This window comes from Anolis carolinensis, unplaced genomic scaffold (assembly GCF_035594765.1).
Source record: "Anolis carolinensis isolate JA03-04 unplaced genomic scaffold, rAnoCar3.1.pri scaffold_15, whole genome shotgun sequence".
NCBI lineage: Eukaryota > Metazoa > Chordata > Lepidosauria > Squamata > Dactyloidae > Anolis > Anolis carolinensis.
In genome coordinates, this window is record NW_026943826.1 from 6709717 (window position 1) to 6735290 (window position 25574).

The 25574-nt window shown below is 40.2% G+C and overlaps 1 protein-coding gene across 6 annotated transcripts in view; it reads right to left on the reverse strand.

Annotated features, from left to right (window-relative positions):
- The window catches only part of pusl1 (pseudouridine synthase like 1), a 46105-nt gene that overhangs the window by 16276 nt on the left and 4255 nt on the right, over positions 1–25574 (reverse strand). For all 6 annotated transcript variants that reach the window (XM_062965798.1, XM_062965799.1, XM_062965797.1 and 3 more), the window contains exon 3: positions 16987–17174. In XM_062965798.1, coding sequence (XP_062821868.1) covers positions 16987–17174 — 188 coding nt within the window. The remainder of the gene's footprint in view (positions 1–16986; positions 17175–25574) is intronic.

The window sequence follows — 25574 nt, forward strand, 5'->3', positions numbered from 1 at the left end:
TATAATTAATATTATTATATTGTATTATTAGTATTATATTGTATTACAATACAATATTATGAATATTACATGTATATACAATATGTTATAATATATATAACTTCAGTAAAAGAACTTGGGGTCTACACAAACTTTTTTTCATGCACAAAATTATTACAAAATTATTACAAAAGTATGTTGTTTGTTCGCTTGCTTTCCAGGAGCAAAAAATTGTTCCCATCCTCCATCGCGTATTTCCTCTGTGGTTTCTAATGGACAAGACAGAGAAAGGAAGGGAATAATGCCAACAGATGTTTCGGATTCCCTTTTATCCAATTGGCAGAAAATTCCGCGCCCGGGAAGAAGGAACAGGTGGGTAAGCGTTCAAGTGACATCACCAAGGTTGTTGATTTTGTTATTGTATTTATTTATATCCTGCTTTTTCTCTCTTAAACTCAAAGCAGCTATGAAATGGATCTTTAAGCCTGTGCGGAGGTCACAGCAAAGAATAATAATAATAATAATACAATAATACAGAGCATGACAGACCATGGGGGGAAGGGAGGTGGCTACTAAGCCCCTGCAGTCAGATTAGCTTCTGGGGGATAATAGGATCACCGGCCGTGTAAAATCCTTTTAGAGCAGATAAAGCACGAGGGCCAGGCCAAGAGAAAAGGAAGCACCAAAGACCCCGGCTGTATATATTCATGTATTAGTGTTGCCCAGGTTATTTGAAAAACTCATTTTTTTAATTGTACAAAATGCATAAGATTGTGGATTAACTGCAACTGACATCATATCAGGTTCACCCCCAGAAACTCCATCAGTACTTAAAAGTTTGTGATATTGGGCAAGTTTGTTCTGGATGCATCATCAGCAGGGTTCAGGCTGCAGAGTGAACTACAGCTCCCACCATGGCGGGTCAGTCCCCCTCAATTCCCTCCAGTAGGTCCAGTTGGTCATGGGAGTCCTGTGTGTCAGGTTTGGTCCAGATCCATCATTGGTAATGGTGACAGTGTCTCTGGATGTCAGTGAACTACAACTCCCAGAAATGAAGGTCAGTCCCCCACCCAAACCACTCTGGTATATTCAGTTGCTCATGGTGGTTTTGTGTACCAAGTTTGATCTAGGTCTGTCATCAGTGGGCTTCATAGTTTCTCTGGTTATAGGTGAACTACTAGAAATTGATATCTATTTCTCCCAAACCCCTTCAAATCTGGGCATATCAGACAAGCGTCCATCATCTTTTGAGTTCACAGTGCTCTCTGGGAGTTGTGAACTACAACTCGCCCAAATCATGATGATTTTTTCCCCAAAGACCTGTATTTTTTGCAAGTCCTGGAGGCTCTGTGTGCCAATCTTGGTCCAATTACATCTTTGGTGGAGTTTGAGTGCTCATTGATTGCAGGTGAACTATACATCCCACACTACCCCTGCCCAGTTCTTGGTGTAAATCATCTACTAAGGCGACCAGGGCTGTTTCAGTTCCATGTTCCAGCCTAAAGTCATACTGCGTTGGATCTAGATCAGGGGTCCCCAAACTAAGACTTGTGGGCCAGATACAGCCCTCCAAGGTCATATACCTAGGAGCCTCCGGTGGCGCAATGGGTTAAAGCCTCGTAACTTGAAGGTTGGGTTGCTGACCTGAAAGCTGCCAGGTTCGAATCCCACCCGGGGAGAGTGCGGATGAGCTCCCTCTTTCAGCTCCAGCTCCATGCGGGGACATGAGAGAAGCCTCCCACAAGGATGGTAAAAACATCAAAAACATCCAGGCGTCCCCTGGGCAACGTCCTTGCAGACGGCCAATTCTGTCACTCCAGAAGCGACTCAAGTTGCTCCTGACATGAAAAAAAAAAAAAGGTCATATACCTGACCCCTGTCCTAAACTTTAGACTTAGGGTTGACCTAAGTCTACCTGGTCTTTGGAGGTCTCTTTGCTTACTTATGGCCCTATGAGATCGTCTAGATAGTCTTTGAAGGTCTCTTTGCTTAGCTATGGCCTTATGAGACTATCTAGAAGGCTTTTGGAGGTCACTTTCCTTACCTATGGTCCTATGAGACCGTCTAGATGGCATTTGAGGGTCCCTTTCCTTACCTATAGTTTTATGAGATTGTCTAGATGGCCTTTGGGGGCCCCTGTCCTTACTTATGGTCTTATGAGACAATCTAGATGGTCTTTGAGGTCCTTTTCCTTATCTATGGTCTTCTGATGGCCTTATGAGACCATCTAGATGGCTTTTGAAGGTTACTTTCCTTACCTATGGTCCTATGAGACCGTCTAAATGGCATTTGAGGGTCCCTTTCCTTACCTATAGTTTTATGAGATTGTCTAGATGGCCTTTGGGGGCCCCTGTCCTTACTTATGGTCTTATGAGACAATCTAGATGGTCTTTGAGGTCTCTTTCCTTATCTATGGTCTTCTGATGGCCTTATGAGACCATCTAGATGGCTTTTGAAGGTCACTTTCCTTACCTATGGTCCTATGAGACCGTCTAGATGGCATTTGAGGGTCCCTTTCCTTACCTATAGTTTTATGAGATTGTCTAGATGGCCTTTGGGGGCCCCTGTCCTTACTTATGGTCTTATGAGACAATCTAGATGGTCTTTGAGGTCCTTTTCCTTATCTATGGTCTTCTGATGGCCTTATGAGACCATCTAGATGGCTTTTGAAGGTCACTTTCCTTACCTATGGTCCTATGAGACCGTCTAGATGCCCTTTGAGGGTCCCTTTCCTTACCTATGGTTTTATGAGATTGTCTAGATGGCCTTTGGGGGCCCCTTTCCTTACCTATGGTCTTATGAGACAATCTAGATGGTCTTTGAGGTCTCTTTCCTTATCTATGGTCTTCTGATGGCCTGATGAGATCATCGAGATGGCCTTTGAGGGTCCCTTTCCTTACCTATGGTCTTATGAGACCATCTAGATAAACAGTGATTCAGTCCCAGAGCAGTTTAGGAAATGTAAGATGACCACCAAGAAGCCCGGTCTCTTTTTGGCACCCGCCAATCTGACAGATCCTATCAATGAGACAAGAAGTATCCTGAGAGTCTCTGGATCGGTGTGTGGGTCCTTTTCGAGGTTCTCACCCACACACCTCCGTCTCTCCCCCAGCCTTGAACTCGACAGATGGGTGGATCCGCGTGACATTTCTTCTCGGCTCCGGGCGCCACGCGTTGCCATGGGACCCAAGGAACGTGGGCACAATCCCGCGTCACAGCACACCTACTCCCCAAAGGTACTGAAGACGGTGGTTTGCAGAAAAACGGATCCCTTGGCTTTGTGTTGAGACGTTATATAAAGGGATTTATCTTACGGCTGGATGCTCCCAGGCTTTGTGGGCACTTGAGACTTGCGATTGCATAAGGAGTGGAGAACAGTCTTATTTTTATAATAATTCCCTTGTGGTGAGATATATACACAAAAGCCTTGTAGTGTCGCTTGTTCAGCAGCCGTAATATCTCTCGGTGCAATGAAAGCTTGTGATCATATTGATAGAGTTGTCGAAGGTTTTCATGGCCGGGATCACAGGGTTGTTGTATGTTTTCCGGGCTGTATGGCCATGTTCCAGAAGTATTCTCTCCTGACGTTTTGCCCACATTTATTTATTTTATTTATTTATTTACAGTATATATATAGATTTACAGTACAGTAGAGTCTCACTTATCCAACACAAACGGGCCGGCAGAATGTTGGATAAGCGAATATGTTGGACCTACATTAATTTTATATATGAATTTCCCCCTCATATGTTTGCAAATTCTATAAACATATCTAGAGATTTCAATGTACCTGTGTATCTGTATCTGCATGTATACATTATTTTATATATGAATTTTCACCTCATATGTTTGCAAGTCTTTGCAAATCCTATACAGATATAATTATCTATTTACAGAGAGATGTCTAGATAGATAGATATGAATATAGATACAGTATTTGCAAATTCTATAAACATATCTAGAGATTTCAATGTACCTGTATATCTATCTGCATGTATACATGATTTTATATATGAATTTTCACCTCATATGTTTGCAAGTCTTTGCAAATCCTATACAGATATAATTATCTATTTACAGAGAGATGTCTAGATAGATAGAAATGAATATAGATACAGTATTTGCAAATTCTATAAACATATCTAGAGATTTCAATGTACCTGTATATCTATCTGCATGTATACATGATTTTATATATGAATTTTCACCTCATATGTTTGCAAGTCTTTGCAAATCCTATACAGATATAATTATCTATTTACAGAGAGATGTCTAGATAGATAGATATGAATATAGATACAGTAGAGTCTCACTTATCCAACATAAATGGGCCGACAGAACGTTGGATAAGCAAATATGTTGGATAATAAGGAGGGATTAAGGAAAATCCAATTAGGTTATGATTTTACAAATTAAGCACCAAAACATCGTGTTATACAACAAATTTGACAGAAAATGTAGTTCAATACTAGTTAAATGTTATGTTGTAATTACTGTATTTACGAATTTAGCACCAAGATATCACGATGTATTGAAAACATTGACTACAAAAATGCGTTGGATAATCCAGAATGTTGGATAAGCGAGTGTTGGATAAGTGAGACTCTACTGTACCTGTATATCTGTATCTGCATGTATACATTATTTTATATATAAATTTTCACCTCATATGTTTGCAAGTCTTTGCAAATCCTATACAGATATAATTATCTATTTACAGAGAGATGTCTAGATAGATAGATATGAATATAGATACAGTATTTACCCCGAAGGGGACTCGGGGCGGATCACATTGTACACATAGAAGGCAAACATTCAATGCCCATATACACATAGAACAGGTTGGGTTGCTGACCCGAATCCCACCCGGGGAGAACGCGGATGAGCTCCCTCTATCAGCTCCAGCTCCATGCGGGGACATGAGAGAAGCCTCCCACAAGGATGGTAAAAACATCAAAACATCCGGGTGTCCGCTGGGCAACGTCCTTGCAGACGGCCAATTCTCTCACTCCAGAAGCAACTCCGGTTGCTCCTGACACACACACACACACACAAAACATTGAGCAGAGACAGAGACAGACGCAGAGGCAATTTATTTATTTATTTATTTATTTACAGTATTTATATTCCGCCCTTCTCAGCCCGAAGAGGACTCAGGGCGGATCACATTACACATATAAGGCAAACATTCAATGCCTTAACATAGAACAAAGACAAGACAAACGCGGGGCTCCGAGCTGGCCTCGAACTCATGACCTCTTGGTCAGAGTGATTTGTTGCAGCTGGCTTCTCCAGCTTCCTTTGGGTATGCTTCATTCCGGCCACAGCTGCTTCATCATCCACTGCGACGGCAACTTCCTCATTCCAACAGCGGCTGGATGATTTTTATGGTGTCGTAAATTAGCCTCCCCACATATACGTGGTACCTAAATTTCCTACTTAGTAGATGCAACTATCTTTTGGGTTGCTTAGGTCACAGGGGGTTGATTCTGGCCACAGGGGGAGCAGCTGCTTCATCATCCACTGCGATGGCAACTTCCTCATTCCAACGGCGGCTGGGTGATTTTTATGGTGTCCTAAATTAGCCTCCCCACATATAAGTGGTACCTAAATTTCCTACTTGATAGATGCAACTATCTTTTGGGTTGCTTAGGTCACAGGGGGTTGATTCTGGCCACAGGGGGAGCAGCTGCTTCATCATCCACTGCGACAGCAACTTCCTCATTCCAACGGCGGCTGGGTGATTTTTATGCTGTCATAAATTAGCCTCCCCACATATAAGTGGTACCTAAATTTCCTACTTGGTAGATGCAACTATCTTTTGGGTTGCTTAGGTCACAGGGGGTTGATTCTGGCCACAGGGGGAGCAGCTGCTTCATCATCCACTGCGACAGCAACTTCCTCATTCCAACGGCGGCTGGGTGATTTTTATGCTGTCATAAATTAGCCTCCCCACATATAAGTGGTACCTAAATTTCCTACTTGATAGATGCAACTATCTTTCGGGTTGCTTAGGTCAACAACGAGCAGGGGCTATATTTTTATTCTAATTGTCGGGTGCTCACCCCTACGCAGGCTGACCTCGAACTCAGAGTGATTTATTGCAGCTGGCTGCTAACCAGCCTGCGCCACAGCCCAGGAGAGAAACTGTGAAAAAATGGGACTGCAGAGGATTCATGACAGCTTTGCAAGGATATATACTCTTGAGAGCTTCACATATTGGTACTGAATTATGGTGTCGTAAATTAGCCTCCCCACATATAAGTGGTACCTAAATTTCCTCCTTGATATAAAGCCATCGGAAAGTGTGTTTTTCGATTGGGAAGGGACCAGGAGAGGGAGAGGACAGAAGCGTCAACGCCAAGCAGAGAATTTGCTATGTCTGCAACCCGACAAAACGGAGATTAAGGAATAAAGCAGATACGGTCAGCCCCAAACTCTTGCGGCGAGAGGGAAGCCGGGCGTTTTTGTCCCGTGCTGAAGCAGAGGTTTCATGGAATCCCTCTAATCTGCCTTTTGTCGATACGATTTTTGACGCTGTCACTCAGCGGACAAAGCCACAGTGGAAGCAACAAAATAAAAGAGAGCCTCCTGGTATTGCTGACTTATCAGTGGAATCATTTCACAGGATCCGAAGAGCTGGAAGGACCGGAGAAATACAACCACAACAGTGCTTTAAACCCTTTAAACAGTGTTTAAAGTTTGACCATCCAGTGCAGGACTTCCCAAACATTTCATGTTGGTGGCACACTTGTGAGATGTGCATCATTTCGCGACACAGTAGTTCAGTTTTACTAGCAAACCAGAGGTTCAATCCACCCCTTGTATGTATGGGTACACAGCATATCTCACGAAAGCCTTTCATTTATCTATGTAAAACTACCGTATATACTCGGGTATAAGCTGACCCGAATATGAGCCGAGGCACCTAATTTTACCACAAAAGAGTGGGGAAACTTATTGACTCGAGTATAAGCCGAGGGTGGAAAATGCAGCAGCTACGGGTCAATTTCAACATGAAAATAGATCCCAATGAAATTATATTGAGGAATCAGTAGGTTAAAGGGTTTTGAATATTTACCGTATTTCAAAAAACAACAGTAAATTAGCTCTGTAAGTGGAAAAGTAGGGTCAATAAAAACAATATGGTATTAACAATAATAATAATAATAATAAAAATAATAATATATTGTATATACATATAATATTGATAATAATATTACAATGGAATACAATGTTATACTACTACAGTAGAGTCTCACTTATCCAACATAAACGGGCCGGCAGAACATTGGATAAGTGAATATGGTGGATAATAAGGAGGGATTAAGGAAAAACCTATTAAACATCAAATTAGGTTATGATTTTACAAATTAAGCATGAAAACATCATGTTATACAACAAATTTGACTGAAAAAGTAGTTCAATACGAAGTAATGTTATGTTGTAATTACTGTATTTACAAATTTAGCACCACAATATAACGATGTTTTGAAATCATTGACTACAAAAATGCATTGGATAATCCAAAATGTTGGATAATTGAGTGTTGGATAAGTGAGACTCTACTGTAATAATATAATATAATATGAATTATATATTATATATTAAATGTAATATTACTAATAATATTACCATATAATGATATAGTGCAATATAGTACTTTAATGCTTATATTGTGCTATGCTAATAATATATTGTATGTTCATTTAATTTGTAAGCCGCTCTGAGTCCCCTTCGGGGTGAGAAGAGCGGGATATAAATGTAGTAAATAGATTAATAATAATAATAATAATAATAATAATAATAATAATAATAATTTCATTTGTACCCTGTCCTATCTCCCTATGGGGACTCAGGCCAGCTTCCAACATAGTAACAGGTAAACATTCAGTGCCTATATAAACAATGCAGAGCTTGATATGGATCTGTAATTATATATACTAATTTCACATATGCATTTCCCCCTGAAATGTTTGCAAACCTTATATATTTATGTTTATATCTATCTAGAAATCTCTCTCTCTCTGTGCATTTCATCTGCAATATTTGCAAGCCCTACATACAGTAGAGTCTCACTTATCCAACATTCGCTTATCCAACGTTCTGGATTATCCAACGCATATTTGTAGTCAATGTTTTCAATACATCGTGCTACTTTGGTGCTAAATTTGTAAATACAGTAATTACTATGTAGCATTACTGCATATTGAACTACTTTTTCTGTCAAATTTGTTGTATAACATGATGTTTTGGTGCTTAATTTGTAAAATCATAACCTAATTTGATGTTTAATAGACTTTTCCTTAATGCCTCCTTATTATCCAACATATCCGCTTATCCAACATTCTGCCCGCCCGTTTATGTTGGATAAGCGAGACTCTACTGTATATACTAATTTCACATATGCATTTCCCCCTGAAATGTTTGCAAATCCTCTCTCTATATATGTGCATTTCCCTCCAGCAGTATTTGCAAACCCTATATATTTATGTTTATATCTATCTAGAAATCTCTCTGTCTCTCTGTGAGCATTTCATCTGCAATATTTGCAAGCCCTACATATCTATATTCATATATATCTATCTAGACATCTCTCTGTGTATAGATAATTATATCTGTATAGGATTTGCAAAGACTTGCAAACATATGAGGTGAAAATTCATATATAAAATAACTAGCCGTGCCTGTGGCGAAGTCTGGTGGTATGGGAAATAAAGTATTGAGGAATTGGTGGTAGTTAAGGTAAAGGGTAAACATTTTCCCCTGACATTAAGTCCATTATAAATGGGTTATATAGCTGTATGGAAGGGCCTCGAGTCTACATTGCCATATAATCCAGTTCAAATCTGATAATCTGCATTTTATAGGCAGTGAGGAAGAGGCCTGTGAGGCCTAACTCTGCCTGTCCCCTGGGCTGAGTGGGTTGCTAGGAGACCAAGTGGGCGGAGCTTAGCCTTCTAACTGGCAGCAATTGGATGAAAACAATTATTCCTCTCCCTCTAATTAGGACTTTATTTTTCTTTTCTTTTTGTTGTATCATCCTAGAGGCGTGGATGATGGGTTGTGTTGTCAAATTTTGAAGGTTGGGGGACCTGTAGTTTTGTTGTTTTGTTGGCCGCCGTGATGCCATCACTCATTTATATATATAGATGTATACACACGGATACAGATATACAAGTACATGGACATCTCTCGATATCTCGATTGGGGGAAATCCAACCCCAAATAGGGAAACAAGTTGTCCAGGAACACTTGGCCTCTCTAAACGAATTCAAGTCCCCAGGGCCAGATCAGCTACACCCAAGAGTACTGAAGGAACTAGCGGAAGTTATTTCAGAACCACTGGCAATTATCTTCGAGAGTTCTTGGAGAACGGGAGAAGTCCCAGCAGATTGGAGGAGGGCGAATGTGGTCCCTATTTATCTTCAAGAAGGGAAAAAAGAACGACCCAAACAATTACCAATGTCCGGTCAGCCTCACATCAATACCAGGCAAAATTCTGGAAAAGATCATTAAGGAAGTGGTCTGCGAACACTTAGAAACAAATGCGGTCATTGCTAATAGTCAACACGGATTTACCAAAAACAAGTCATGCCAGACTCATCTGATCTCTTTTTTCGATAGAGTTACGAGTTGGGTCGATACAGGGAATGCTGTGGATGTAGCGTACCTGGATTTCAGTAAGGCCTTCGACAAAGTCCCCCACGACCTTCTGGCAAACAAACTAGTAAAATGTGGGCTAGACAAAACTACGGTTAGGTGGATCTGTAATTGGCTAAGCGAACGAACCCAAAGGGTGCTCACCAATGCGTCGTCTTCATCATGGAAAGAAGTGACAAGTGGAGTGCCACAGGGCTCCGTCCTGGGCCCGGTTCTGTTCAACATCTTTATTAACGACTTAGACGAAGGGTTAGAAGGCACGATCATCAAGTTTGCAGACGACACCAAACTGGGAGGGATAGCTAACACTCCAGAAGACAGGAGCAGAATTCAAAACGATCTTGACAGACTAGAGAGATGGGCCAAAACTCACAAAATGAAGTTCAACAGGGACAAATGCAAGATACTTCACTTCGGCAGAAAAAATGGAAATCAAAGATACAGAATGGGGGACGATGCCTGGCTTGACAGCAGTGTGTGCGAAAAAGACCTTGGAGTCCTCGTGGACAAGTTAAACATGAGCCAACAATGTGATGCGGCTGCTAAAAAAGCCAATGGGATTCTGGCCTCATCAAGAGGGGAATAGCGTCTAGATCCAGGGAAGTTATGCTCCCCCTTATTCTATTCTGCCTTGGTCAGACCACACCTGGAATCACACTGTGTCCAATTTTGGGCACCACAGTTGAAGGGAGATGTTGACAAGCTGGAAAGCGTCCAGAGGAGGGCAACTAAAATGATTAAGGGTCTGGAGAACAAGCCCTATGAGGAGCGGCTTAAAGAGCTGGGCATGTTTAGCCTGCAGAAGAGAAGGCTGAGAGGAGACATGATAGCCATGTATAAATACGTGAGGGGAAGTCATAGGGAAGAGGGAGCAAGCTTGTTTTCTGCTGCCCTGCAGACTAGGACGCGAAACAATGGCTTCAAACTACAGGAAAGGAGATTCCACCTGAACATCAGGAAGAACTTCCTCACTGTGAGAAGGGCTGTTCGACAGTGGAACTCTCTCCCCCGGGCTGTGGTGGAGGCTCCTTCTTTGGAGGCTTTTAAGCAGAGGCTGGATGGCCATCTGTCGGGGGTGCTTTGAATGCGATTTCCTGCTTCTTAGCAGGGGGTTGGACTGGATGGCCCATGTGGTCTCTTCCAACTCTACTATTCTATGATTCTATGATTCTATCTATATTATATAGGATTTGCAAAGACCTGCAGACACATGACGGGGAAATTCATATATAAAATTAATGTATATAGATAGATACAAATATAAAGGTACATAGGGATTGCAAAGGCTTGCAGGGGGAAATGCCTATATATCTGTAGCAGAGATTAACAAATATTTGAAGGCAAATGCTTCTATAAGATTAATGGGTATATATATATTCTTCTTCCTGACTTGCAAGGGCTTCTTTCCCGTTTCAAAACATTCCCTTGGTTAAGAGCGAGGGAGGCTTTGGAAAAGAAAACACACTGATAAGGGAGGGTAAGATGAGAGATAAATATATCATATATCGCAAGCAATGTCTACAGGCTCTACCCGCCTAGACCTTGACCCGATTGTAAGCCGGGGAGGCTTTTTCAGCTCATAAATAAGGCCTGAAAAACTTGGCTTATCTTTGAGTATATACGGTACATGATTTGTTGCTTATTTCACATAACGTCAAAGGTTTCCCATTACATTTGCACGGCACACCTACACAGGAATGTGTTGTGACACACAGTTTGGAAAGCTCTGCTGAAATGAAATTCAAGCAAACTCAAGCAAAAGTTCCAAAATGTGTGATTTTGGGGTCACCTTTGGGCATTATTTTGAGGTTCATGAGACGGTTGGGTTCTCCTGGCATCTATTTTTCCGTGACAGATTCTAACCGTTGTCATGGATTCTCTTTTCACAATCCACGTCTCAAGGCACCTATGCCCAAGAGAGCTGGGACATTAACAGAAATTATTATTATTATATAATACGAAATGACAGCTCTCGTTGTGGTTAAGAAGTTATATAAGCTGGGTTTTTTCCAATAAGATTGCCTTTGAAAGACAATATTACGAATGATATAAGAATATATACTGTATATACTCGAGTATAAGCCTAGTTTTTCATCCCTTTTTTTAAGACTGAAAAAGCCCCCCTCGGCTTATACTCAGGTGAGGGTCCTGGTTGGCTTATATTTGGGTTAGCTTATACTCGAGAATATATGGTACATTTATTATTTTTCTCTATTATTATTGGTATTATTACATTTATTATTTTTCTCTATTATTATTGGTATTATTACATTTATTATTTTTCTCTATTATTGTTGCTACTATTACATTTATTTTACTCTGTTTTTATTACTACTATTATCTACTGTTACAACCTCACTGTTTTTAAATTCTATGTTTTTAATAAGTGTGTTTTTATTCTTTTTGGTTAATGCACAAATATTACAATGGGTGCATGTTATTGTTTGTTGATGTATTGTATATTGTTATTGTTTTGTATTTGATATTTCTGTGAGCCGCCCCGAGTCCCCTCCGGGGGGGATGGTGGCGGGATACAAATAAAATTATTATTATTATTATTATTATTACATTTATTATTTCACTCTGATCTTATTATTATTATTATTGCATTTATTATTTTACTCTATTTATTATTACATGTATTATTTTCCTGTATTTATTATTATTATTACATGTATTATTTTACTCTATTATTATTATTATAATTAAAAGGCTACATAAGCACATTTACATTTAATCAGAGTTGGCACCTAATTTTACCACAAAAAAACTGGGAAAACATTGACTCCAGTATAAGCCGAGGACTTATCCCTCAAGAGGTCTCAGGGTGGTTTCCAACAAGTACCGTATATATTCGAGTATAAGCCGACCCGAATATAAGCCGAGGCACCTAATTTTATTACAAGAAAACTGGGAAAATATTGACTCAAGTATAAGCCGAGGGTGGTAAATTTCAGAAATAAAAACAGATACCAATAAAATTATATGAATTGAGGCATCAGTAGGTTAAATGTTTTTGAATATTTACATCAAGCTCAAATTTAAGATAAGACTGTCCAACTCTGATCAAATCATTATTCTCATCTTCTTCAATGTAAATGTACTTATGTATCCTTTTAATAATAATAGAATAAAATAATACATGTAATAATAATAATAAAAATACAATAAATACATCACACAGTCCTAGACGCTTGGGAAGTGTTGGACTTGTGATTTTGTGATACAAAATCCAGCATATCTATCTTGTTTACTGTGTCATAATAAAATAAATACAAGAAAATAATACATGTAGTAATAAATAGAGTAGAATAATAAATGTAATACAGTAGAGTCTCACTGATCCAAGCCTCGCTTATCCAAGCCTCTGGATAATCCAAGCCATTTTTGTAGTCAATGTTTTCAATATATTGTGATATTTTGGTGCTAAATTCGTAAATACAGTAATTACAACATAACATTACTGCGTATTGAACTACTTTTTCTGTCCAATTTGTTGTATAACATGATGTTTTGGTGCTTAATTTGTAAAATCATAACCTAATTTGATGTTTAATAGGCTTTTCCTTAATCTCTCCTTATTATCCAACATATTCGCTTATCCAACGTTCTGCCGGCCCGTTTATGTTGGATAAGTGAGACTCTACTGTACAAGAAAATAATACATGTAGTAATAAAAGAGTAGAATAATAAATGTAATAATAAGATCAGATTGAAATAATAAATGTATTATTAACAATCAAAAATAGAGTAAAATAAATATAATAGTAGCAACAATAATAGAGAGAAAAATAATAAATGTAATAATAGAGTAAAATAATAAATGTAATACAGTAGAGTCTCACTTATCCAATATAAACGGGCCGGCAGAACATTGGATAAGCGAATATGTTGGATAATAAGGAGAGATTAAGGAGAAGCCTATTAAACATCAAATTAGGTTATGATTTTACAAATTAAGCATCAAAACATCATGTTATACAACGAATTTTAAAGAAAAAGTAGTTAAATACACAGTAATGCTATGTAGTAATTACTGTATTTACGAATTTAGCACCAAAATATCACGATGTATTGAAAACATTGACTACAAAAATGCGTTGGATAATCCAGAACGTTGGATAAGTGAGTGTTGGATAAGTGAGACTCTACTGTAATACCAATAATAATAGAGAAAAATAATCAGTGTACTATATATTCTTGAGTATAAGCTGACCCAAATATAAGCCAACCGGGATCCTCACCCGAGTATAAGCCGAGGGGGGCTTTTTTAGTCCTAAAAAGTTGCTGAAAAACTAGTCTGAGTATATACAGTAAATGGATTTTGTGTTTAGACTTGGGCTCCATCTCCAATATTTATGTACATGTAAATATTTCAAAATTCAGACATATCAAGAAATCGGAAACATGTCTGGTCCAAAAATTTTGGATACGGGGAACTGGATCTGCAACCTTTTACTCCCCAGTTTGGACCCCTCTGCTCTTAAGACCAAAATAAGACCAACTGGGCAAGCAAAACGTAGCTTTATGGGATGAAGAGCATTGCCCTGGCTCCATTGGCTTGGCACAGGAAATCTCCAGCGGAGAAAGCGGGAGGGAGATGTCAGGAAGCGAGAAGAAGGGAGCCAAATGCAAAATACTTCCAGACACGGCAGTTGGGAAAACAATAGGAGGAAGAAAACATTGCTTTCTGCCCCACACAGAGCTACGAGGAAAGGAGAAATGCCTTGAGTACCGTTATTGAGCAGGGTTTCTGTGAACTAAGCCATCAATCCTATATGTTTAGAAATATAAATGTATCTCTACCTCATATAAGGTGTTGGTTGAATCTCTGCTTTGCTAGTAAAATCGAATGACTGTGTCACGGAATGACGCGTATCTCCAATGAAATGTTTGGAACGCTCTGATTTTAGTTGCTAAAACGTTTCATTATTATAATGCATGTATGTCTCAATCTATATATATAAAAGGGTAATGAAATTTCCGCCTAGGACAAAACAACAAAACTACACATCCCAGAAACACTAAACTTGGCAGCACAACTCATCATCCATGCCTCTACGTTCATACAACAAAAAGAAAAGAAAAATAAAGTCCTAATTAGAGGGAGAGGAAGAATTGTTTTTATCCAATTACTGCCAGTTAGAAGGGTAAGCTCCGCCCACTTGGTCTCCTAGCAACCCACTCAGCCCAGGAGACAGGCAGAGTTAGGCCTCACTTAGGCCTCTTCCACACTGCCTATAAAATACAGATTATCTGATTTGAACTGGATTATATGGCAGTGTAGACTCAAGGCCCTTCCACACAGCTATATTACCCATTTATAATGGACTTAATGTCAGGGGAAAACCTTTACCCTTTACCTTAACTACCACCAATTCCTCAAGACTGTATTTCCCATACCACAAGACTTCGCCACAGCAACGCGTGGCCGGGTACAGCTAGTATCTCTTCTAAGGGGTTGATTTAACCGGTTTTCTAGTATGACCGAATTACTGTGTTGTGAAATGGTTCGAAAGCTCTGTCTCACAAGTAAAAGGCGCCCAGAACTGCTATGGAATATTATGGACCTTGTAATATCGGTGTGTGGTCAACAAGAGGGAAAACGTGATTAATAACTAGAAATAACACAAAGCTTCGGGGGTTGAATGAAAAGTAATGTCTTCACCTTCGTGAAGTCCTGGTCTACAGCAGGTCCTGGCTTGTTCAGTAGACTCTCCTCTACAGTTCAATTTGGCGGGAAGCCTTAGCATTGAATGGTTGTGTTGTTAAAGTGCAAAGTATGGAACCCTGCACAGACATTTCCATTTGGTGGGAAGCCTTGGCATTGAACGGTTGTGTTGTTAAAGTGTGAAGTATGGAACCCTGAGCAGACGTTTCCATTTGGTGGGAAGCCTTGGCATTGAATGGTTGTGTTGTTAAAGTGTGAAGTTTGGAACCCTGCGCAGACGGGGAAGCCTTAGCATTGAACGGTTGTGTTGTTAAAATGCGAAGTATGGAACCCTGCGCAGATGGTCGGTCAGTGCAACTTAAGCAACGTGCAGTCACTGAATTCTTTGGGTGTCACCCCAAAGGAGATTCATCATAGAATGCAAGTTGTTTATGGTGATTGTGGTGATGTGAGTCCTGTGCATCATTGGGCGAGTAAGTTTAAAGGTGTTGAGGTGGGAACATCTGACTTGCATGAGAAACAAAGAGTTGGATGTCCTGTGACAGCAACCACTGAGTTTCACAAGCAAAAGGTTGACAGATTGATTCAGGACGATCGTCATATCACTCAGAGAGAAATTTCAAGCATGATTGGCATTTCACAAGAACATATGGGTCACATTATTGCTTTGCTTTGCTGTCAGAAGATCTGTGCACGATGAGTCCTGTGAGACGCCGGTTGCAGAAACTGAGTGTCGACTTCTTCTGTGAAAACTTACTCATCTTTGGCGGAAATGTATCCAATGGTCTGGTGATGATGTGGAAAAGTGAATAGTGGTAGTTAAAGTGAATAAAGTGAATAGTGGTAGTTAAAGTGAATAAAGTGAATAGTGGTAGTGAATAAAGTGAATAGTGGTAGTTAAAGTGAATAAAGTGAATAGTGGTAGTTAAAGTGAATAAAGTGAATAGTGGTAGTTAGTGAATAAAGTGAATAGTGGTAGTTAAAGTGAATAAAGTGAATAGTGGTAGTTAAAGTGAATAAAGTGAATAGTGGTAGTTAAAGTGAATAAAGTGAATAGTGGTAGTGAATAAAGTGAATAGTGGTAGTTAAAGTGAATAAAGTGAATAGTGGTAGTTAAAGTGAATAAAGTGAATAGTGGTAGTTAAAGTGAATAAAGTGAATAGTGGTAGTTAAAGTGAATAAAGTGAATAGTGGTAGTTAAAGTGAATAAAGTGAATAGTGGTAGTTAAAGTGAATAAAGTGAACAGTGGTAGTTAAAGTGAATAAAGTGAACAGTGGTAGTTAAAGTGAATAAAGTGAATAGTGGTAGTTAAAGTGAATAAAGTGAATAGTGGTAGTTAAAGTGAATAAAGTGAATAGTGGTAGTTAAAGTGAATAAAGTGAATAGTGGTAGTTAAAGTGAATAAAGTGAATAGACGTAGTTAAAGTGAATAAAGTGAATAGTGGTAGTTAAAGAGCACATTCCAAGGATTATTTCTGTGTTTGGTTTATTAAAATATTCCCATCCAAACCCAAGTAAGGAAGGTGGAGGCATTACGTTTCATTCAACCCTCGTAAAAGAACAACAATGAGAGATGTGCAACCAGGAGACCCAGAGTTATGATCTTGAAACTTGTATCTAAAACACACACATACACAGAGTAGTAACTGCTTATAGAATGCTCGAAACTCACCGGATGGGCTCATGCTTAAGGTTGCGGTTGAGAGCCTGGACCAGGACGCTTTCAGAGAAGGGCGGCTTTCCCCCGGACCTCTCGATATCGATGTGGGCTGTATTGCAGAGGGCGTGGACCCCTGTGTCCGTCCGGCTGGAGATGACAAACTTGACGGGCACCAAAGGACGGAGCTTCTCCGCCGCTTTCTAAGAGGACACAAACAAAAGACACGTCAGTAGGACGTGGTGGAGGAGTGGAAAGGTTCCTCGTCTCTTCCCTTTGAGTTTCCTGGCACGGCAGGCTGCTCATCCCAATCCACAGCACAGGAGACACCAATGGCCCTCCCTCCAGTGACATTGCAGGTTATAGCGAGTGATGTAAACATGTCCAAATAATAATAATAATAATAATAATAATAATAATAATAATAATAATAATAATAATAATAATAATAATAGCAAAGAACTGGTGGGATCACAAACCTGCAAAAGTATTGGAGAATGAGCACGCAAAGATACTGTGGGACTTCCGAATCCAGACTGACAAAGTTCTGGAACACAACACACCAGACATCACAGTTGTGGAAAAGAACAAGGTTTGGATCATTGATGTTGCCATCCCAGGTGACAGTCGCATTGACGAAAAACAACAGGAAAAACTCAGCCGCTATCAGGACCTCAAGATTGAACTTCAAAGACTCTGGCAGAAACCAGTGCAGGTGGTCCCGGTGGTGATGGGCACATTGGGTGCCGTGCCAAAAGATCTCAGCCGGCATTTGGAAACAATAAACATTGACAAAATTATGATCTGCCAACTGCAAAAGGCCACCCTGCTGGGATCTGCACGCATCATCCGAAAATACATCACACAGTCCTAGACACTTGGGAAGTGTTCGATTTGTGGTTTTGTGAAACGAAATCCAGCATATCTATCTTGTTTGCTGTGTCATACAATGTCGTTGTGTCAATAATAATAATAATAATAATAATGGCTGAAATCCTGACATTTGTTTGTGTGAAAAATTATTATTATTATTATTATTTTATTATGACACAGCAAACAAGATAGATATGCTGGATTTCGTTATCATAGAATCACAAGTCGAACACTTCCCAAGTGTCTAGGACTGTGTGATGTATTTTCGTATTATTATTATTATTATTATTATTATTATTATTATTATTATTATTGTATGACACAGCAAACAAGATAGATATGCTGGATTTCGTATCACAAAATCACAAGTCGAACCCTTCCCAAGTGTCTAGGACTGTGTGATGTATTTTCGAATGATGCGTGCAGATCCCAGTCGGGTGGCCTTTTGCAGCTGGCAGATCATAATTTTGTCAATGTCTATTGTTTCCATATGCTGGCTGAGACCTTTTGACACGGCACCCAATGTGCCGATCACCACCGGGACCACCTGCACTGGTTTAAGCCAGAGTCTTTGAAGTTCAATCTTGAGGTCCTGATAGCGGCTGAGTTTTTCTTGTTGTTTTTTGTCAATGCAACTGTCACCTGGGATGGCAACTTCAATGATCCAAACCTTTTTCTTTTCCACAACTGTGATGTCTGGTGTCAGTCTGGATTCGGAAAGCCCACAGTCTCTTTGCGTGCTCATTTTCCAATACTTTTGCAGGTTTGTGATCCCACCAGTTCTTTACTGCTGGAAGGTGGTACTTGAGGCATAAGTTTCAATGAATCATTTGGGCCACATAGTTGTGCCTCTGTTTGTAGTCAGTCTGTGCGATTTTCTTACAGCAGCTGAGGATATGATCAATGGTTTTGTCGGTTTCCTTGCACAGTCTGCATTTTGGGTCATCAGCTGATTTTTCGATCTTGGCCTGAATTGCCTTTGTTCTGATGTCTTGCTCCTGGGCTGCAAGGACCAGGCCTTCTGTCTCCTCCTTCAGGGTCCCATTTGTGAGCCACAGCCAGGTCTTCTCTTTTAATTTTGTCAAGGAACTCCATGTGATGTTTTGCTGTGCCAGCTGTCAGCTCTAGTTTGTAGTGCGGTTTTCTTGTACTGGTTTTTTGTCTGCTGTGCTTTGAGGAGTTTCTGATTTTTGACTTCAGTCAAAGCAGGTTCTTCACTTTGCTTTAGATACTCTAGTTTGTAGTGCGGTTTTCTTGTACTGATTCTTTGTCTGCTATTATTATTACTATTATTATTATTATTATTATTATTATTATTATTATTATTATTATTATTATTATTATTATATTTCAAATAACTTGGGCAATGCTGGGTACCCAAACTAGTCATCTTTTAAAGCATGTTTTACCCGTAAGTTCAAAGAGTATGTGTTGGAAGGAACTAGACAAGATCCTGAAATTGACTCCTACCAATCGTGACACCACATTGACTCTCGGCAGCGTGTGGAGGGGGATTATACAGAACTCTGCACGTCTCAGGCTCTCTTTGCGAGAATCCCCGTTGCCCTTCTCGGCATCCAGGCCCCCTTTTCTCCCCCCGACTCCTTTGCTTTCTCCAAAGACTCGGCTTGTCCTGGGCTCCTCTCCCGTTCCACTCCCTGCGCTGTTTGCTCTTGCCTGGGAAGAAATTCTTGGACCCCAAACAACTGTCCGCGGGCCAAGAAAAAGAGATCTGCATAGAAAAAGATGTGTTCTGGGCAGCCTTTTGTCACCAGAAATAAGAAACACACGGTTTGGGCGGGAATGGAGATGAGAGACAAAGGACGGGGCTTAATAGAAACCATGGAGCAGGAGGTCGGTAGCACATACTCCTGACAGCCCCCTTGTTTTTTGGAGATGGTTATGCGAATCTGTGAGAATGCTCTAGTTTGCCCATATCCTTGAATTGCTTTTCCAAGAACTGCACAGTGATGCAGCAGCTAAAAAAGCAAGTACAGCTTAGAATCACATTGGTTTTTCTTAGCTGCTGCATCACACTGTTGGTTCACATTTAGCTTGTGGTCTCCTAACACTCCTAGATCCCATTCCCATGGAATGTTTTCAAGCCAAGTCTGACCAAAGTAGAATAGAGTGACTGTGATTTCCTTCGATCCTATTGATGCAGCCTAGAATCGCATTGGCTTTTTTAGCTGCTGCATCACACTGTTGACTCACATTCAGCTTGTGGTCTCCTAACACTCCTAGATCCCGTTCCCATGGAATGTTTCCAAGCCAAGTCTGACCAAAGTCGAATAGAGTGACTGTGATTTCCTTCGATCCTATTGATGCAGCCTAGAATCGCATTGGCTTTTTAAGCTGCTGCGTCACACTGTTGACTCAGGTTCAGGTTGTGATCTAGATCTAGACTCCTAGATCCTAATCTAGATAATAGACTCCTATGGATGCAGCCTAGAATCACATTGGCTTTTTTAGCTGCTGTATCACACTTGTGGCTCAGGTTCCGGTTGTGATTTACTAAGACTCCTAGATTCCTTATGTATGGACTGTTTTCAAGCCAAGTCTGAATTTTGCTGAATCTGGACACTAGACTCCTATGGATGCAGCCTAGAATCACATTTGCCTTTTGCTGCATATCTACAACTGTATATCCACATACCCCTGAGTTGACTTGTTGTGTTTATGATCTTTTAAAGTTAAACCCTCCGTTCTGGTTGTTTATTGAGTCTATTTATTATATGTTTTGCTTCAAGTGCTGTTTATTTGTTTCTGGCATTGTATATTTGCCATTTTTGTTTTTCTTGTGAACCACTCTGAGTCCCTATGGAGAGAGAGGGTGGTCTATAAATAAAGTTTTATTATTATTATTATTATTATTATTATTATTATTATTATTGACACGTTGTATGACACAGCAAACAAGATAGATATGCTGGATTTCATATCACAAAATCACAAGTCAAACACTTCCCAAGTGTCTAGGACTGTGTGATGTATTTTCAGATGATGCGTGCAGATCCCAGCAGGGTGGCCTTTTGCAGTTGGCAGATCGTGATTTTGTCAATGTCTATTGTTTCCAAATGCTGGCTGAGATCTTTTGGCACGGCACCCAATGTGCCCATCACCACCGGGACCACCTGCACTGGTTTCTGCCAGAGTCTTTGAAGTTCGATCTTGAGGTCCTGATAGCGGCTGAGTTTTTCCTGTTGTTTTTCGTCAATACAACTGTCACCTGGGATGGCAACATCAGTGATCCAAACCTTGTTCTTTTCCAGAACTGTGATGTCTGGTGTGTTGTGTTCCAGAACTTTGTCAGTCTGGATTCGGAAGTCCCACAGTATGTTTGCATGTTCATTTTTCAATACTTTTGTGATCCCACCAGTTCTTTGCTGCTGGGAGGTGGTACTTGAGGCATAAGTTCCAATTAATCATTTGGGCCACACAATTGTGCCTCTGTTTGTAGTCTGTCTGTGCGATTTTCTTACAACAGCTGAGGATATGATCAATGGTTTCGTTGGTTTCCTTGCACAGTCTGCATTTTGGGTCATCAGCTGATTTTTTGATCTTGGCCTGAATCGCATTTGTTCTGATGGCTTGCTTCTGGGCTGCAAGGATCAGGATTATATTATTGTTATTATTATTATTATTACTATTATATTATTATTATTATTTTATTATGACACAGCAAAAAGATAGATATGCTGGATTTCAATGTGTTGTCGAAGACTTTCATGGCCGGGATCACAGGGTTGTTGTATGTCTTTCGGGCTGTGTGGCCATGTTCCAGAAGTATTCTCTCCTGACGTTTCGCCCATATCTATGGCAGGCATCCTCAGAGGTTGTGAGGTATGCTGGATTTTGTTTCACAAAATCACAAGTCGAACACTTCCCAAGTGTCTAGGACTGTGTGATGTATTTTCGGATGATGCACGCAGATCCCAGTCGGGTGGCCTTTTGCAGTTGGCCGATCGTAATTTTGTCAATATCTATTGTTTCCAAATGCCGGCTGAGATCTTTTGGCACGACACCCAGTGTGCCCATCACCACCGGGACCACCTGCACAGGTTTCTGCCAGAGTCTTTGCAGTTCAATCTTGAGGTCCTGATAGCGGCTGAGTTTTTCCTATTGTATTATTATTATTATTACTAGCTATGCCCGGCCACGTGTTGCTGTGGCCTTGTCTGGTGGTGTTGGTGAGAAATTGTTGAGGTAGTAGTGGTATTGAATGTCTGTGGTATGGTTGTCTTTATGTTTAGTATGCATTTGGTTGTTTGTGTCCTGTGAAAGTGCTGAGGGTAGAGGGGGTCTATGTCCCTGTGTGTTATTGTATAGTATTTATACGTTGTCCATGTGTTGTGAATGCTTGGATTGTGTCCTGCTGCATAGTAGAAAGGGTTGGGCTGGATGGCCCTTAGGGGTCTCTCCAAACTCTTGTGCCTGTCCCCTGGGCTGAGTAGGTTGCTAGGAGACCAAGTGGGTGGAACTTAGCCTTGTAACTGGCAGCTATTGGATAAAAACAATTATTCCTCTTCCTCTAAGTAGGACTTTATTTTTCTTTTCTTTTTGTTGTATCAACCTAGAGGCATGGATGATGGGTTGTGTTGTCAATTTTTGAGGTTGTGGGGTGTTTAGTTTTGTTGTTTTGGCGGTCGCCAGGATTCCATCACTCTTATATATATATAGATTATTATTCTCCCAAAACATAGCATCTAACACACAACCTAACACTGTGTTGTCGAAGGTCAGAATCACTGGGTTGCTGTGAGTTTTCCGGGCTGTCTGGCTCTGTTCCAGAAGCATTCTCTCCTGACGTTTCACCCACATCTATGTCAGACATACTTGGAGATTCTGAGGTTTGTTGGAAACGAGGCAAGCAGGGTTTATATATCTGTGGAATGATGTCCAGGGTGGGAGAAAGAACTCTTGTGTGAACGTTGCAATTGGCTACCTTGATTAGCATTGAATGGCCTTGCAGCTTGGCTGCTTCCTGCCTGGGGGAATCCTTTGTTCGGAGGTGTTAGGAAACACTGTCTAGAATCCTCCTGTTTTCTGAGTGTTGTTCTTTATTTACTGTCTTGATTATTTACCAATGATGGGCCGATGGAAACCAAGCCTATGACTCTATCCAGAGGGAGGCAACTCCGAAGCTATGTATGGCCCGCCTTCTTCCATATGCTCCGAACATGTGGCCCAGAGGAGGGGATGATTAACCCGCTGTGAGTCACGCCACTCTCTTTTGAGGGGGGAAAAAGCCTTTGGCATGAAGACATGATCCTCATACATTCAGGTTGGGAACTCTGCCACCGATGGTCCCAAGACGAAGCTCGTGCTTCTGATTCAGGACCAAATCCTGGCTGCAGCCAAAGGCCTCTTCTTCTCTTTTCCACTTCTCCCTTATAAACCAATTGTTCTCTAGTAGTTCAGAGCTCAAAAAGGCTCTCATTTGTACTACAGTCTGGGAGTTGTCATCCCAAGAAGGCACAAAACTGGAGGCAGGAAAAAAAACTTCATTTGCTTCTTCAGTTGTTCGACTCTGCCGGACTTTCTGAACACAAATATCCAAAATAATCTCACCCGTTTCTCTATAAAACGCATTATCCTTGGCCTGGTTACAGTCCAGGAGTATTGCTAGAGCACATGAACATGAGTCAGCAGCATGATTTATCTTGTAAATCGCCTAGAGCATCGTGGATGGAGGGCGATTAATAAGTAATTAAATGGTGATGATGATGATGATGATGTGCCAGCTAAAAAGGCCAATGAGATTCTGTGATGCATCAATAGAAGGATAGTGTTTATGCCTGGGCAAACTTCGGCCCTCCGTGTGTTTTGGACTTTAACTCCCACAATTCCTGTTACCAGAAAAACATATACAGTAGAGTCTCACTTATCCAACACTTGCTTATCCAACCTTCTGGATTATCCAACGCATTTTTGTAGTCAATGTTTTCAATACATCGTGATATTTTGCTGATATGACATAACATTACTGCGTATTGAACTACTTTTTCTGTCAAATTTGTTGTATAACATGATGTTTTGGTGCTTAATTTGTAAAATCATAACCTAATTTGATGTTTAATAGGCTTTTCCTTAATCCCTCCTTATTATCCAACATATTCGCTTATCTATTATTTATTTATTTATTTATTTACAGCATTTAGATTCCGCCCTTCTTTCTCACCCCGAAGGGGACTCAGGGCGGATCACATTACACATATAGGCAAACATTCAATGCCTTTTAACATAGAACAAGGACAAGACAAACAGAGGCTCCGAGCGGGCCTTGAACTCATGACCTCCTGGTCAGAGTGATTCATTGCAGCTGGTTGCAGCTGGCTTGCTCTACAGCCTGCGCCACAGCCCGGGCCTAACATTGTGCCGGCCTGTTTATGTTGGATAAGTGAGACTCTACTGTAATCAAATTACATCAGAACAAATTGCTGTATATACTCGAGTATAAGCCTAGTTTTTCAGCCCTTTTTTAGGACTGAAAAAAAACCCCTCCTCGGCTTATACTCGGGTGAGGGTCCTGGTGAGCTTATATTCAGGTCGGCTTATACTCAAGTATATATGGTATATTTATTATTTTTCTCTATTATTATTGGTATTGTTAGATTTATTATTTTAATCTACTTATTATTATCATTACATTTATTTTACTCTATTATTGGGTTGTTGTATGCTTTCTGGGCTGGCCATGTTCCAGAAGCATTCTCTCCTGACGTTTCGCCTACATCTATGGCAGGCATCCTCAGAGGTTGTGAGGTCTGTTGGAAACTAGGCAAGGGAGGTTTATATATATCTGTGGAAAGTCCAGGGTGAGAGAAGAACTCTTTGTCAGTTGGAGGCCAGTGTGAATGTTGTAGTTAATCACCTCAATTAACATTGAATAGCTTCATCTCCTGGCTTCTACTCTATTATTGTTGTTACTTTTACATTTATTTTACTCTATTTTTATTATTAATACATTTATTATTTTACTCTATTTATTATTACATTTGTTATTTTACTGCATTTATTATTATTATTACATTTATTATTTCACTCTATTATTATTAAAAGGATTCATGAGCACATTTACATTGAAGAAGATGAGAATAATGATTTAATCAGAGTTGAACAGTCGTATCTTAAATTACAGTTTGATGTAAAGATTCAAAAACATTCTGTCTCCTTCTTCAGGGTCCCATTCGTGAGCCACAGCCAGGTCTTCTCCTTATCAGCTTTTCCTTCAATTTTGTCAAGGAACTTTCCATGCAAGGTTTTGTTGTGCCAGCTGTCAGCTCTAGTTTGTAGTGCGGTTTTCTTGTACTGATTTTTTGTCTGCTGTGCTTTGAGGGGTTTCTGATTTTTGACTTCAATCAAAGCAGGTTCTTCACTTTGCTTTACATATTCTGCCAGGGCATGTTCTTCTTCTTTGACTGCTTGTTTGACTTGTAAGAGTCCTCTGCCCCCTGATCTTCTAGGCAGATATAGCCGGTCAACATCACTCCGAGGGTGCAGGGAATGATGAATGGTCATGAGTTTTCTTGTTTTTCTGTCCAAATTGTCCAGTTCCGCCTGTGTCCAGTTTATGATGCCAGCAGTATATCTTATGACAGGTATGGCCCAGGTGTTTATGGCCTTGATGGTGTTGCCTCCATTGAGCTTGCTTTTGAGAATTTTACATGTTTATTATTTTTCTCTATTATTGTTGCTACTATTATATTTATTTTACTCTATTTTTATTA